We start from the raw sequence: 16,822 nt of genomic DNA on the forward strand, positions 1-16,822 counted from the left end.
TAGAGAAGCAAGAAAATAGAGAGCAAAGACACTATAAACACTTAATACACACTGTCTGTTAAAAACTACGATAGTCCTGGCAAAGTCTGTTTTTATTTTCCTTATTTTAACCTAGGAAACTGTTATTTAGGAAAGTTCAATAATTTTCACAAGATTACCCTGTTAGGAATGATGAGCAAGAATTTGAACCCAGCTCTGCTTTTCTCCAAAATCTATGTTCTTTTCACCCTAGTAGGAAAGTAGGTGGGTCTGCACTGTGTGAGTGAAAGAAGTAACAGGGGTACAATAAGGCAGCAGGGTATCCTTAGAGCAATGAATAATATATTTTCAAGTATTTAAAATGTTTTATTAATAGGTAATATATCACTATAGACAAATTCCTGTCAAAAATACTCACCAGATAAAGGGAGTAAAGGAAAGAAATAAACATCCATATTTAACTTATTTACAGCCTCTTAAAAGCAGTTGAATGATTTTTTTTTAGGTTCAGTCACTCCATTTTAATCTTTTCTGAAGATTACTTTTTAAAAAATCAAAAGCTTAATTCTAAACTTACAGCTACAAAACAATTTAGTCCTTTATATCTTAATCAAACTCTATGGATCATATGAAATCTGTTTTATGTTTCTATAAATTAGAGAACCTAAGTAGGAACCATAGACAAGGATTTTACTACTAATTCAATCAGTAAGTTTCAATCTCACACTTGGAAATGATACATTGATGAAGTAGGTAATAAATAATGTAAATTATGTTTGAAGGACAGCAATATCAAAACTAGCTATTAATTCCCAAATGTCTTCTCCATGCCAATACATTCTTAACCTTTTACAGAAAAATTGAGATTCAGAGGTTAAACAGCTGTTATGTAACTATATTAGTTTCCTAGGGCTGCTGTAACAAACAGCCATAAACTGGGTGTCTTAGAACAAGAGAAATTTACTCTCTCACAATTCTGGAGGCTAGAAGTCTGAATTCAAGGTATCAGCAGGGCAATGCTCCCTCTGGGACTCTGGGTAGATTCCTTCCTTGCCTCCTCCTAGCTTCTGGTGGTGACCATCAATTCTTGGTGTTCTTGGACTTGCAGCTGCATCACTCCACCTCTGCCTCAGTTGCTGCATGATTCTCCCTATGTCTGTGTCTTCACATCACCTTCCCTCTATGCACATCTGTCTGTTCGCATAAGGTCACCAGTCATATTGCATAGGAGCCCACTCAAATGACCTCATGTAACTTGATTACATCTTACTCTATTTCCAAATAAAGTCACATTCACGGGTTCTAGGAGTAGGATTTCAACATGTGTTTTGGGGGGACAAAATTCAATCCACAACAGTGATAGGTTCATATCTGTCCAGCTCCAAAGTTGCTGTTCTTTCCATTACACTGCACTGCTGCTGCCTATAACCTTGAACAGCATGCACCACAGGACAATTTACAAATATGGAAGTCAATTAAAAAAATTTTTTTTAAATATTTATTTATTTTTGAGAGATAGCGAATGAGCGAGGGAGGAGCAGAGGGAGACATGGGATCCCAAGCAGGCTCCAGGCTCTGAGCTGTCAGCACAGAGCCTGATGTGGGGCTCAAACTCACCAATCGTGAGATCGTGACCTGAGCCGAAGTCAGACACTTAACCGACTGAGACACCCAGGCGCCCCGGAAATCAATTCTAAAGTCATTCATTGTATTTTCAAATAAAATTGGTATCAATTGTGAATACACCACTGTTTTAAACAGTGCTACCAAATCTTCATACTTTGCAACTAAAATATAGATTAAAAACAACTTTGCTATGATAAGTAGATATTGTAGGGGCCAAGGGCAGGCAGCCCCAAGATGGGTCACTTTGGCATGAACATTATTTTAAGTTAAAAGCAATCAAAACCCAGCAGATTGAGGAAATGCCCTTCAGTTCCCCCTCAAATGCTTACTTGTACCAGGAAGAGAGCCTTAACAGAGATTCCTCTTACCTAAGAAACTTACCTACACAACAGGGCAACCTTTGCTTTCCCAACACCTCCTTTCACCTTCCTGCTAATGTTTTTTTTTTCTCCTTTGTATCCTCAGACCCCTATTCCTCTCCTTCGCTCATATATAAACATCATGTTGCTTGACTGCTGAGATTTCGATGACTATATGCATTCCCTGTAGTATATTATCAAATTTTATTTTCTCTTGTTAATCTGTCTCATGTCAATTTGATTCTTAGTCCAACTAGAAGGACCCTGAAGGGTAGCAGAAATTCTTCCTCCCTGACAATATAATCCCAGGACCATCTTAACTTTTAGAGTTTGAAATAGAATTTTATAATACAAAGTTTTTATATATGGCATTTAATCCATTTCTACCAACAAAAAAAAAATTAATTTCAACATAACGTTTTAGTCTATACCTTAAAAGTCTTACTAAGGTATCAAGTTACAAAAATTGCCTAGGAAAAACTAATGAAAAGGGCATTGCTAATTATGCTCCAACCTATATAATAGGGTAGATTAAAGGAACAGACAAACTAATATGAATAAAGCAGAGAGCTTTCTATTTTGAGGAAATACATGATCACCTCTATATAAAATACTGTTTTTGTATAGTCATACAACTGATGTCCAAACATTAGTGGCTTTTACCTATGTCTCAAGCGCTATTTTCTGACAATAACCTCATGCTACTTTGTATCATGTGGCATCCATTATACTCCCCTCTCTAAATTGTCACTGGTCTTATCTCCACCCCCAGTCCCATTTTATTTTCCTAGATGTTGAGTTCACTTGGTTGTGTTTCTTCCTTCCTACTTGGAACTCTTAACCATCTCTATTCAAATTTATGGTGATCTTTTGAAAATTAACTCATACATATATGATGTTTTAATCCTTTTTGGTTGTACTTCCCTAAAAATTTGACTTAAAGAAAAATCAATACTGATGATTCATTGAATCCCTTAATCTTACATCCGACTGTTTTCGTTTGATGTCTGTAAATGGTACTGAAAAAGGACTTCAACTACCTCCATTCTGACCTCAGTCTGTACTTTCTAATTGATTAAGTTCTTTCCAGCTTATCTCTTAACCCAAGCAAAAGACCCTCTGGGAAAGCACCCCGAGATGGGAGCTGAAACTACCCCCCTTTAAGCAATAAGGAGTTCCCTGAGCAAGCAAGAGTCTGTAAGACTGACTCCAAGACAATGACTGCCCAGACCTTTACTGCCCACTGGCATGTACCCACTGACCTTTGTCCCACATTTTCCTTATAAAAATGTTTTTAATGTTTATTTATTTTTGAGAGAGAGAGAAAAACAGAGAGAGAGTGGGGAGGAGCAGAGGGTGGGGGGACATGGAGTCCGAAGCAGGCTCCAGGCTGATAGCACAGAGCCTGATGAGGGGCTTGAACTAAGAAACCCCAAGATCATGACCTGAGCTGAAGTCAGACGTTTAACTGACTGAGCCACCCAGGTGCCCCCACATTTTCCTTATATAAACCTAGAAGTATTTTCAGCACTTTTGGAAACTAGTCCACTATCTCCCCAGTGTTGATCACACTAAAATAAATTGCTCTTATTTCACCACCACTCATTTTTCTGTCTTTGGATTTTGTCAGCAGCCACTGGCTGAACCTGATCTATTTGGGACCCCTAGAGCCAGGTGCTCTTGCACCCCTGTGCCCTGGCTAAAGCATCACCATTGTCCCAGGCATCTAAACTCAAAATCTCAACTTTGGCATTAGCTCCCAAGTTCTGCGAATTCTTCCTTAACAATATATTTAGTATCCATGAATTTGACTCTCATTGCTTCCACTACAGATCAAACTTGAGACCTCATGCTAATTTTTTTAAAGGGAGGGGAAAAATTACATTATAGCTTCTAAATAATTAAGTAAAAATAAGTCACATAATTTTTTTCAAAACTAAATATAATCAGGGGCACCTGTGGCTCAGTCAGTTGAGAGTCCAACTCTTGATTTCAGCTCAAGCCATGATCTCATGAACCATGAGATCAACCCCACCATAGGACTCTGCACTGACACTGTGGAGGCTGCTTGGGATTCGCTCTCTTCCCCTGTCTCTCTGACCCTCCTGCCACCCCTCCCCCTCAAAATAAATAAATAAACTTAAAAAGAAAAAAAAAAAAAACTAAATATAATCGTATATAATGTGAGACCTGAGAGCTGAGAACAACAGCCAACTTAGTGTATTGATGAACAACGTTATTAGATGCTATAATGTCATATAATCATCCTTAAATAAATTTCAATTAATTTTAGAAATCAAACTATAAATCCATGTAACTGGTAGTTGGTCTTCGGCTTCCAAATTTTCAGAACTAATATGTATACAACAGCACTTACTTTTAAAATAACCCCCCCCCCAAAAAATCTATGTTGGTGTGCAGAGCAGTGAGTGTATTTTATGCCATTTTTAAAATCATGCACCCCCCTCCCTCGCTGCAACATTTGCCAATCAACTTGTTTGCTAAATTTTCAGCACTATCTAGATACTGTTCAACAGGCAAATTTGTTTTGCCTTTAGACATAGATGGATGTAGAGAGCAAAACGGAGTTTCTTATGACAAGCAGGAGCCTGTGTCAAGCAATGATGCAAGTAGTTAAAGGTACTGCAGCTAAGATATCGCCAGGACCAACATCAGCTGACACCCCAGAACTGATAACAAGCAGAGCCAGAGGAGATATGCAGGGGCCCAAAACTGATTAAATTCCTTTAAAAGGGGGAGGATTTTTGCAGCAAAATGTCACTCTTTAGACTTGACCTCTATGTCTGACCACTTAAAAAAGGCAACTGCCACCGAAGGCTCTGCCTGATTATCTCCGAACAGAACTGAGATCCTTCACTGCTTGAACATAAGCAGCAAGTGCCCAGAGCTGACCTGGACCAGATGAGGTCTTATCTCAACTGCGCATCCACAGACTGACTTTTTAACTTCCTATACCCTTCTGTTATCTTGTTTGTTGTATGGTTTATCTTATGTTCTGCTCTGTGTGCTGTGTAAGAAGTCAGGTTTAATCACATGGTGAAATGACACTGAGTTTGGAATCCTGAACCTGCTTTATAATTGTGATTAACTCTGTTCTATTATTGAATAAAGCTGAGATTGTGGAAAGAGACAACTCATGTGTGTGCTGTCACAGGGTGCTCTTGACAATGGGTATCATATCATACAAATTTCATCTTCTACTCTATAACATTTTCCTTGGCTAATTTCAAGAATTCCTTCAGACCCACAGTACCATTCAGATGATCAATAAACTGTTTTAAAATTTCTTGATTGTACTTATTCGGTTTAATTAATTTGTTCATTAAAACATCTTACCCCCTATTAGATGCCAAGCATTGTGCCATAGGATGGAAAAATACACTATTCATACTACAAAAAAATTTAGACTAGTGAAATAGAAAGTCATGTTAATAATTACAGGATATAATTTGATAATGTTATGTCAGGCCATAAGCTAGTACTTATGGAACCTGAGAAACATATATATCAGGTGGGAAAAGGGAGGAACGAGGCACACTTTCCACAGTGTTGACAGAAATGAAATTTGAAACAAATGGCAGAATAAGAAAAGGAAGGACATTTCAGGTAGACCTGGCAGCATGCCACATTCCAGAAACTACAGTAGTCTGCTATGGCTAGAGCAAAGGGTAGGGGAGTGGTAGGAGGTGAGGTTAGAGAGTAGAGAAGTATTTATGATAGCATAAAGAAAATTACATTCGTTAAGGGGTCTGAACATTAGCCTGAATACTAGAGGGGGCCATAGGAGAAACTTTAAGCAAGAAAATGAAATATTAACTAGTCTTTTAAAAAGTTCACCCTGCTAAAGAAAATACCAGACTAGGGGGCCTAGGTGGTTTAGTCTGCTGAGCCTCTGACTCTTGATTTCAGCTAAGGTCAGAATCTCACAGTTCATGTGATCAAGCCCTGTGTCAGGCTCTGCGCTGACAGTGAGGAGCCTGTTTGGGATTCTCTTTCTCCCTTTTCTCTCTCTGTCCTAGTCCCACTCCCCCCTCAAAATAAAGTAAACATTTTTTTAAAACAAGGAAAAGAAAATATCAGACTAGAAGCAAAGAAAACAGAATGTCACTGCAACAATCCAGGTGGGAAATGTTGAGAACACAAACTAAGAAAAGGGCATTGGAAATGAGGAAAAGACAGATTCAAGATATATAAAGTAGAATCTAGAATCTACAGAACTTTAGTACCTAGAGATGGGATGATGACAAAGAAGTTTAGTTTGACTTCCAGGATTTCTGGTGTGGAAAAACCCAGTAGATGGTGATGGCATTCACTGTAAGGAAGGTGCACCATGCTTTTTATGTTGCTAATACAAAGGTCAGCTCTCAACACTCCCTTCATATGAACTAGCAGCAGCAGCACTGGGCATTGCTGTTCACCTACTCTTCCTCAAAACTGGTTTCCAGGACACCACACTTACCTTGTTTTTCTCCTACTTCACTGGCTGCTCCTTTCTAATCCCCTTAGCTGTTCCTCCCCATCGCCCCAACCTTTATATACACTGGAGTGATTCAGGGCTGTCTAGATGCTCTCACTTTTCTTTGACCTATAACCACTCTCTTGACTTCATTTTATCTTGTCTTTACATATCATCTGTGTTAATTAACCTTCAAAATATGTAACCAAAGTATTAACCTTCCCCCTAGACTCTTATATTCAATTGCCTGCTCATTATTTCCAACTTGGATGTCTAAAAGGCATCTCATCCTAGCAAGTCAAAAATGGAACCCTTTTTTTTCAGCCTCTCACACTCACACTCTTAGTACTACACCAAAACTTCCTCTATAGTCTTCCGCCATCTCAATAAACTACAACTCCATTCTTCCAAAGTAGGTCAAAATATCTTAAAGTTATCTTTGATTCTATCATTTCTCTCACCACCACCCCCACAAGTCTACTACCTGAGAAAATTCTATTAACTCTATTTTCATAATATATCCTAAATCTAACTGCTTTTCACTGCAACCATTCTACTGTGGCCACCATCATCTCCTGCTTGAATTATTGCAATAGACCCTTATCTCGTTTCCCTGTGCAGGGGCCAAGGGCAAGCTGCTCCAAGATGGGTCACTTTGGCATAAAGATTACTTGGGAGTTAAAAGGCCATCAAAACCCAGCAGATTCAGGAAAAGGTCTTTACTTCCCCCACAACTGCCTAAAAATAATTTAGATAGAGGACCTGCTCCAGGAAGAGAGCTATCATCATAGATAACTACATCATACTATGAACTACATATGGTAGACAGAGAGGAACCTACCAAGGCCTGTTTGATCAAAGTCTTCTATGCCCTATTGTTTCTGAATGGCCCAGCAAACATTTGTTTACCAAACAATTATGTCCCTGTGAACTACATTTCTTCCCTTTAAAGCTCCAAGCTTCTATCCCTTCTCCTTAGTTTATTATGACACATATATCTCATTTTGCCTGTTTTTGGAATTTCCATATCTGTATGGATTCCTCACATGTACACTGTTAAATTGGATCATCTCATGTCAGTTTGATTCTTAGTCTAGCTAGAAGGACTTTGAAGAAGACAGGACATTCTTGCTTCCCCCAAATCCACTTCTACTCTTATCCCCACAGGTAATATTCTCCATATCATGGCCAGAATGACTCTTTTAACCATAAGTAAGATCATGTCACCAATCTGTGTGAAACTTTTCAATAGCTTCCAAAATCCTTATCCTTACCCATATGATGTGCACCCCATTACTATACCACTCAAACCCTATCTTCTACTATTCTTTCCCACTTCTCACTCTACTCCAGCCACACCGGCCTCTCTGCTGTTCCTCAAACATCCTATTAAACACACTCTTCAAGACTTTTGCTCTTACTATTTCTTCTGCCTGGAACATCCTTCCCTCAGTTATCAATATGGCTCATTCCCTGACTTCTTTCAGATCTTTATTCAAATACCACTTTACTGAGGCCTTCCCAGACTATTCTATTTAAAATTGTCAATCATTCTTCAACCCTTCCTATTCCCTTTCCTTCCTTTATTTTTCTTCATAGCATTTTACATCCAACTATCCAATATACTTCAGATACGATAAATTAAGGAGCAAGTTAATGAAAGATAAGAATGGACATTATCAACAAGTGTGGACCCTTCTTTTCAAACAGACTGTGGAGAAAAAAAAGAATACAGACCAGCAACTACAGGAATGAAAACAAAGGGTAAGAGTGCTAGGATATGAATTCTAGCTATGTGATTAAGCAAACGACTTAATCTCAGAGTTAACATCCCCTTCTTAAAAAAAAAAAAAAAAAGTAATAATAACATTACCATGTATCACTATATCAAATGACACATGGATGTAAAATTTTTAGCAGGGTAAACACTCAAAGTTAAGTCATTAATATTTTTATTACTACACAGAATTAAGATAGGACTTTTCATTTTTTAAGAGGTAGAACTAGAACACACTTACATGTTGAACAGAAAAGGAAAAAAGAGAGTCTGAAGAAAATAAGAGGGAGGTAATGATATTCAATATTCCTTCTATTAACTTATTTTTTAAAAATTTATCAACAAAGTGATACACCTGATTTGCATTTCACATATAAAACAACACATAATGGCTTTTACTATGAAATCAAGTTCAACTCACAACTATAATCAATATAAAAATGCAATCTATTTTTCAGTGTCTAAACTACTAGACTCATACAAGATGATTTAGCTCCATCTAGCCAACATATTACTACCAGACAAATCTTCCTATATATAGCCCAATTTTGCAGAGACTCCTAACATCCTCCAACCTCAATCTCTGTGCTACCTTTCTTCCATAGTTGAAAACTCAATTACTAACTATGGAGAACAAACTGATGATTACCAGAGGGAGGGCTGGGTCGGGTGGATGGGTGAAATAGGGGATGGGGATTAAAGAGTATACTTATCATGATGAGCACTGAGTAATATATAGACTTGTTGAATCACTATACTGTACACCTGAAACTAATAAAACACTTTATGTTAACTACACCAAAATTAAAAATCTTAAAACACACACACACACACACACACACACACACACACACACACACAGGGGTGCCTGGATGGCTCAGTCAGCTGAGTATCTGACTCTTGGTTTCAGCTCAGGTCATGATCTCGTGGTTTCATGAGTTTGAGCCCCACATCAGGCTCTGTTCTGGCAGGGCAAAGCCTGCTTGGGATTCTTCTCTGTCCCTCCCCCGGTTGCGTGTGTCTGTCTGTCTCAAAATAAATAAACTTTAAAAAAAAAGAAAAGCAATTTCTCTAAAAACAAAACACACACACACACACACACACACACACACACACACACACACCCCAATCTTGTTATCAAAATAAAGACCACATTTCCAGCCTCTAGCCTCCCTTATAGTCATATGGTCTTGTTACTAAGTGGAGGAGTATGTGGCAGCTTCCATGAACCTTCTTTAAAAGGCCTATCCCTTTGTTCTCTATCCCTTCTTTCATACCTCTGTCTGGAAAAGGATGTGACAACAGAATTTTCTCCTCCATTCTGGCCTGTCAGCACGGGATCCAATCCCTAAGAATGGCAGAGCAGTAAACTAGACAGAATGAGGACCCAGTAAAACAACCTCTACAACTAGCCAGAAACCAAGTTTCTAAGGGATTTTTACATGAGAATGAAAATCTTAATTCCTCATTGTTGAACCCAATCCTAATGGATACACACTGTATCAATCACTGTCACTTCCCTAGTTCAATATACTCATTATCAAATACTCAAGTCTATCCACAACCTAGCACTGGGTTATTTGCCCTTATTCCGATTTTCTCTATACCTTTTGATTTCCTGTCACTACATCTCTGTTCATATTAACCTTCTTTCTTGGAAGGCATCCAACCTCCCATTTAGAAGTGTTATTTATCCTTCCAGTTCCAGCTCAAAGCCCACTTCCACCACAAACCTTTCCATGGTTATTAAAGACAGATGTGATCTTATCTTCCTTTGAAATATTAAGGCATATTCTATTTGTGCCACTCAGCTAGCAATGCTTAGTTTTCCTTTTAGGTGTATAATCTCATCTACCCGCCCCCCTCCCCCCCCATCCCAAAAGATTCTAGGCCCCTTAAGACAGGCACTCTTCATGAGCAAAAAAAAAAAAAAAAAAAATTAAGAGGCCCTGTCCACAAACATTTTTCTAACATGCACTATATCCAGAACAGCAGTTTGTGTACAGAATGTGCTCAATATCAATTAAAACTCCTGATAAATTTAATTCAGCCTATAGAGTTTTTACCACCAAAACCCATTATGTCCTTTATCAGCTAAAATTCAAGGGTAGCCTGTCCTAATGTCCAGATTGTAATAAAATCTGTTGGATATAAACACAGTTTGTGAACATGGGAGTGTAGCTATCTCTTTCAGATACTAATTTCATCTCCTTTAGATACATGCTCAGTAGTGGGACTGTGGGATCCTATGGTAGTTCCTTTTTTAATTTTTTGAGGATCTTCCATAAAGGTCGTACCGATTTACATTCCACTGAGTTCCTTTTCTCTACACCCTCTCCAACACTTGTCATTTCACATCTTTTTGTTAAGAGAGTGGACCTTAAGTGTTCTCACCAAAGTGTTTACACTAAAAAAAAAAATTTTTTTAAACAGGTAACTGTAGGTGACAGATGTGCTTATCAGCTTGATTATGGTGATCATTTCACAATGCACAGATATATATATCAAACCATCACACTGAACACCTTAAAACATACAATTTTTATTTGTCAACTATATACCTCAATAAAGGTAGGGAAAAGGTTTATACTAAAGACAATAGTCCATAACTTATCCTAGAAAGAAAGAGGCTACTGGGGGAAGAGGAACTACATACAGTTCCCCTATTTTAAAAAGTTAATATTAAATGTAAAAAGCATACAAAGCACAGTACAGAATACAATGATAAACTGTAGACCTGCCCATTAGCTTAAATACAAAACACAAAAGAATCAGAGGTAAAACAGAACAACAGATGTAGATGACTAGATTAGTTTAAGAGTTATCATATTTCTCAGCTTTGTTTTGCTACCACTATAATTGTTCCTCTAAATCAAACTTCCACTTCTTCTTAGTAATTCTAAAAATACATCCTATTCCTAAGAAACAAACTGAATTTAATGTGCTGGGAAAGGTGGAATTTGAAGGACATGCAGTATTTACACTATATAAGAAGGACTGGAAAACTTCCATTTTTGAATGTGAATTTGTCTTAAAGGAAATCAATGTTAAGACCTAAACAGGTCACCCAACAAAATGCTGAGTAATAAGGTAAATCATTGTAGGTATTAATTAGATTAATTTTTTTAATGGCATTTTAAGTACCCCTTTGAACTAATAATTACATGCTAAAGAATTTATCTGAAATCCTTTCTTCAAAGTAAAAATTTCAAAAGCAATTTTTTTTTTACCTTGCTTGAACTTAATCTGACTGTGACAAAAAAAATGAAAAATGATACCACCTGAGTCAAGATTAATGTTAAGTTTAGCTAAGGTATTATACATCTATTAAATGTGTACAAAGAAGACTGAACACAAGCAATTATCAGGGATCATTATACCTACCTTGAAAGATTACTGAGGATTAGAATGTATAAATTAAACACTGCTATTTTTGTAACAAATGCCAAATTTGCCTGTATGTTTCTTTAAAACTTGAAGTCAAGGGCAGGAAATTCTTTTCTGTAAAGGGCCAGAAAGTAAACACTCTGGACTTTGCAAATCAAGAAGCAAGGTCAAGGATATTATGTAGGTTCCTATATAACAAAAGAAAACAACTTTGCACAAATTTTTATTGATGAAATTCAAAATATAATAATAACAATGGCATACAATATTTTGGTAATATAGGTCTACTAATAAGAATGGAATTATTTGGGGGAGGGAGGGGTAACATTTCATGTAAGTGACGTCCAAAATTAGTGTTCCCTATCATCAAATCAATTGCAATTGTTCATCTATAAAACCATTCATTCTCAGTTCTTGAGCTTTACAAAATGGTCTGGGCCAGCCATATTTACTTTGTCATATCTTGCTCTAAGTACTAAAGTTACTTGAGAAACAAATTAAAACACTACAAACTTCTTAATTTCCAAGAGTCAGCTTCTAAGCAGCTGCAATTCATCTGAATATCAAAATTTTAAACTTCTTAACATAAAGTGCCTTATCTTTAACAATCATTTCTACACAGCAACTTATTCCTCCTTGACTCTTAGCTGTAAGTTAAGCATACACAAAGAATAATGCTAAATGCAGAAGAGAAATCTAATCATCTTAAAACTCTTATTATGTAAGAATCCAAGTTACACAGGAGTACAAACAACAGATAGAAAATATTTTTATCAGAAATTAGGGAAACAGAAAATAACCAGAATTAAATAATTGAGGGCAGTAAATGACATAAGATAAAGTAGAAGAGAGGTGGAATTTCTCTATCAAACATGCTGGCAGCAAGGGCGTAGTGGGTGGGAGGGGTCCTATTCCACTAAAAGTTAAAGAAAACATTATCTTGAACCTTTTGGTAATATTAACTTGAAGTAAATATTTAGTTTTTAAATTTACTCTGAATATTACTTTGAAAAATGTCTTCATCTGATTCTAACCATTAATTTAAAACAATATAACTTCACACTGATAAATACCTTTGCAAAAGTTAAGAATACTTCATTACCTTTCTCAAGTTAACTCTATTCAAGAAATATCTCAGCCTCACCAACAAAGTCCCAAGACTAGAAAATCATTATTTTTGCCATAAAAGTATGTGACTGACTCCTACAACTGCCAAATTAAAGGAAATATTCATTCCTTGCTGCTAATATTAAATGAAGATATTAAACCTTAGTGTTGAGATATTAAATATTTAAAATATTTTCTTATGAATGATAAAATTAACAACTTTAGTTTTCTAACAACTTCATTGAATTAGATGGTGGAAAATCTAAAACCCAACTAAACAAGATATACAAACCTAACAGGATGGAGCTGGGAAGATAATACTGCCACATAGAAGCATTAAAACTTAAAAATATCTTTTCTATACCCTTTTCAGGGGAGTCCAATGTGCTCTGTAAGAGTAATTTTTTAATATAACATTTCTGGGAGAAGGGTAAAGACCCATCGATTTTTGTGTCTCAAAAATATGGATTTCTGATCTTATCAGCACTTTAAGCTAAATTACAAAAGCATTCTTATTTGACAAGTCTCCTCTGGCCTAGTAATTTGATGTAATACAGCAAAGAAAGTTCTTAAAATTTCAAAATTGAGGGGTGCCTGGGTGGCTTAGTCGGTTAAGTGTCCCACTGCAGCTCAGGTCACGATCTCACGGTTCATGGGTTCAAGGCCCACGTTGGGCTCTGCACTGACAACTCAGAGCCCGGAGCCTGCCTCGGATTCTTCGTCTCCCTTTCCCTGCCCCTGCCCCACTCACACTTTGTCCCTCGCTCTCAAAAAGAAATAAACATTAAAAAAAATTTTTTTTTAATTTTCAAAATTGAGGAAATAAGCTAAAGAGGTGTGAACAACTTACAGTGTAGAGACTGGCAAGAACTTCTCATTACCCATTTACTTTTAATAACCCTCAACATATTTTAACCTAAACTAGTGGCTAACAAAAGGTGGAGAGCTGGCAGAAACAAGCATGTATGTTTTGGGAATGTTCCCTAGTTTTTCTAATATTTCACATTGGTTCTAGTCCAGAACCAATTTTCTACATATTTAACAGCCAAATTAATTTTTAAAATTCTATTTACACAACTATCAGCATTGGTACAAAATTCCTAATCATTACCAATTTTCATTTCATCTGGTTCTAAAGGTGATACAATTCAAATATGCAGCATTTTTAAAAATCATGTTAAAGCTCGAAGTCATAGATTTTTAGAGTTGAACAGCATTTCAGAGATCACCTAGTCTGAACCTTTGATTCTTCAAGAAAAAGAAACTGCGACTCAAAAGTATGCCTATGATCACAATCTAGAGAGTAACAGAGCTGAGACCTCAACTCTAATGCCTTGAATCTTCAGTGCCCTTTTCATCAGACCAAGGTGCAGGAGACTCCTCAGCCCCCGTGATTCAAATTTTTTTTTTTTTTTCAACGTTTTTTATTTTTGGGACAGAGAGAGACAGAGCATGAACGGGGGAGGAGCAGAGAGAGAGGGAGACACAGAATCGGAAACAGGCTCCAGGCTCCGAGCCATCAGCCCAGAGCCTGACGCGGGGCTCGAACTCACGGACCGCGAGATCGTGACCTGGCTGAAGTCGGACGCTTAACCGACTGCGCCAGGCGCCCCTCAGCCCCCGTGATTCAGAATCACATATATGAGAGCTAGTTAGTTGAAATTTCCATTTCAACAACTGCTTACTTATTTCAGAACCCAAAAGTTTTAAAGAAAGTAAATATTTATTTTCATAGTATATTAAACATTAACAGAAGTTAAGTTCTGATAATTTAGCAAATACCCATCATATAAAATTCCAAATTATTGCTACTTTCATCTTATTATCTTAAGTTTAAGTAAAATGATCAAATTTCTAACGTTAAATTCTTTTCTTCTACTTAACTATGAACATTGCAGTAGGATTCTAGTGTAGTGTACAAGATCAAGGCTGGGAATCAAGACATCTAGGTTTTTGTCTTAATTTTACAACACTCTGATAGCTTAGTGACAAATATCAATCCCTCTGACTCCATTTCTCATTTCCTGATCAGTGATTATCATATTGAAAGGAACTATTTATTGTAAAAACTTAGTGTCAGGAATATTACCTATATTGTTTCTAATTCTCGTATTTTAGAAGAGAGGCATCATTCACCTATTTTACAGGTGAGGAAACTTAGGCTTGGAGAGATTAAATTTTCCAAGAAACTGAGCTAGTTAGTTAGTAGATGAGCTGGAATTTAACCCCACCTCTGCCTAACTCCAACCTAGAGCCCATGGGCCCTTGCATTACACTGTTTTTGCTCAGATCCTAATATGTGTGATCCTACTGTGGTTGGGTGAACAAGTACTATCTACATATGCAGGACACTTAGGGAGGTAAAAAGGATAAAACAAAAATACATGCTGAAGAAACATACTGTAGCACTTTCTCCTGTTACTAAACAAAAATGAATTTTTAGTAAAACATTTAAAAACTATGCTATTGATACTATTCTCATTAGTATTATTAACATCAAAGTGAGCACTGTACAATTAAAAGACAAACGGATTTTGCTTTAGAAGTAACATCGTAAATTATACCATAAAATAGGTATCTTTGTTCCTATTCCATTAATTGAAATAAAATTACTCTGAAAGACCCATTAAATCACATGCACATATTTAAAGTATTTAATGAAATTAGAAAAAAAAAATGGCATAACCTAACAGAACAGAAGGAATCATGAGAAGATACCAGTTCTTGCCCTTCCAAACAGATAACTATACCCTTCGATATACAAGAGGATGGGCAGATTTTAATACAGGGCATCTCTACAAAGCATTTACATTCCAGTATCAACCTATCTTCACCACTACAGATAGATGAAGATACTATGATACGGCTCCGACAGTCAAGATGCTTTCCCAAGTTTCTATGTCATGTTTATAACAGTAAAATGTTCAGTAGATAGTGTACAACCAATTCTCTGCGTATAGCACTTGACTCTTCCAAATTTAAATTCGGGGGGGGGGGGGAGACTAGAGCGATGTATTTCACAGTGATTAAGCGTAGTTTAAAAGCAAACCAGAATTGAAGATTCTGGTTACCTTTAACCTATATCATGCCTTACATGTAAGAGCATTTATTAGCCCCAAATGAAAACTTCTGTGCGCACTTCGGTTACGTGTCCGAATATGTGACCTGATAACACGACAACTTTACATAAAAATCATCAATACCTCTATGACTCTGGCTCCTTTCCTAACAATGGCCAACGTGTTAATTTCTGTAATCCCTACACGAGTAATGACTCTGACCACATCAGTTCTTCCGGAGTTACATCCAGATCTAACTTCTCCCCCCACCCCCCTTTTTTTAAACCTCCGTTGGAGGCGAAAACCCCGACCGAACCACACAAACCGCGCACTGAAGGGGCGGGCGTTCTTCACCTGACCCACTCCCTGCGTTAAACATCCATTCCGTCCGTAACCCTGTAAATCGCAAGAGGAAACTCGGACAAAACTGCAAATATAGAAAGCAACACAGAAAGAAAAAGAAGAAACATTAGAGAGGGAAGACGCGGGGGAGGGCAGAGCCCGCCTGTCAACCTCCAGGGAGCTGAGGCTGGAGTGGAGCGGACCGGGAGGACCCCGCTCCAGAGCAGCGCCAACTCCCACCGCCGCTCCCTCCCCTCACCTCGATCTCGCGGATGTTGTTGGAGGTGACGAAGATGCCGATGCCAATGGGGATGAAGATGAGGCCGATGATGAAGAAGGTAGGTAGCACCGTGCCAGCCGTAAGAATGGGCTGCCAAGCCGGCAACCGTTGCTGTTTGAAGGCCGTGTTATCCGGCCTCCGGTTCTTAGCGGTGCCCCCAGGAGCACACGGGGGCCCACCATCCACTTCATCCTTCGCGTTGTAGTTCATCGCCATCGACCCCCACGGCGCGGCTCCGCGAAGCGCAGGTGGACCACCCAGGGGACCCGCCTGCTGACCCTGACAGAAGACGCGCAGGCGCCGCCGCCGCCGCCGCCGCCGCCACCTCCTCTGTAAAGGCGGAAGAGGCGGGACACCCTTCCGCAGACTGCCGCCGACCGGAAGCGGGAGTCGGCTGGGGACGCCAGAGGGAGGGAGAGAGGAAGGAGG

At 38.1% G+C, this 16,822-nt stretch overlaps 1 protein-coding gene across 1 annotated transcript in view; it reads right to left on the reverse strand.

Moving 5' to 3' along the window:
• TMEM30A (transmembrane protein 30A) overlaps positions 1-16,822 on the reverse strand; it is a 38,935-nt gene extending 22,113 nt beyond the window's left edge. Inside the window, exon 1 of the mRNA XM_049652898.1 lies at positions 16,373-16,822. Coding sequence (XP_049508855.1) covers positions 16,373-16,609 — 237 coding nt within the window. The 5' untranslated portion in view covers positions 16,610-16,822. The remainder of the gene's footprint in view (positions 1-16,372) is intronic.

This window comes from Panthera uncia (assembly GCF_023721935.1).
Source record: "Panthera uncia isolate 11264 chromosome B2 unlocalized genomic scaffold, Puncia_PCG_1.0 HiC_scaffold_24, whole genome shotgun sequence".
Taxonomy (NCBI): domain Eukaryota; kingdom Metazoa; phylum Chordata; class Mammalia; order Carnivora; family Felidae; genus Panthera; species Panthera uncia.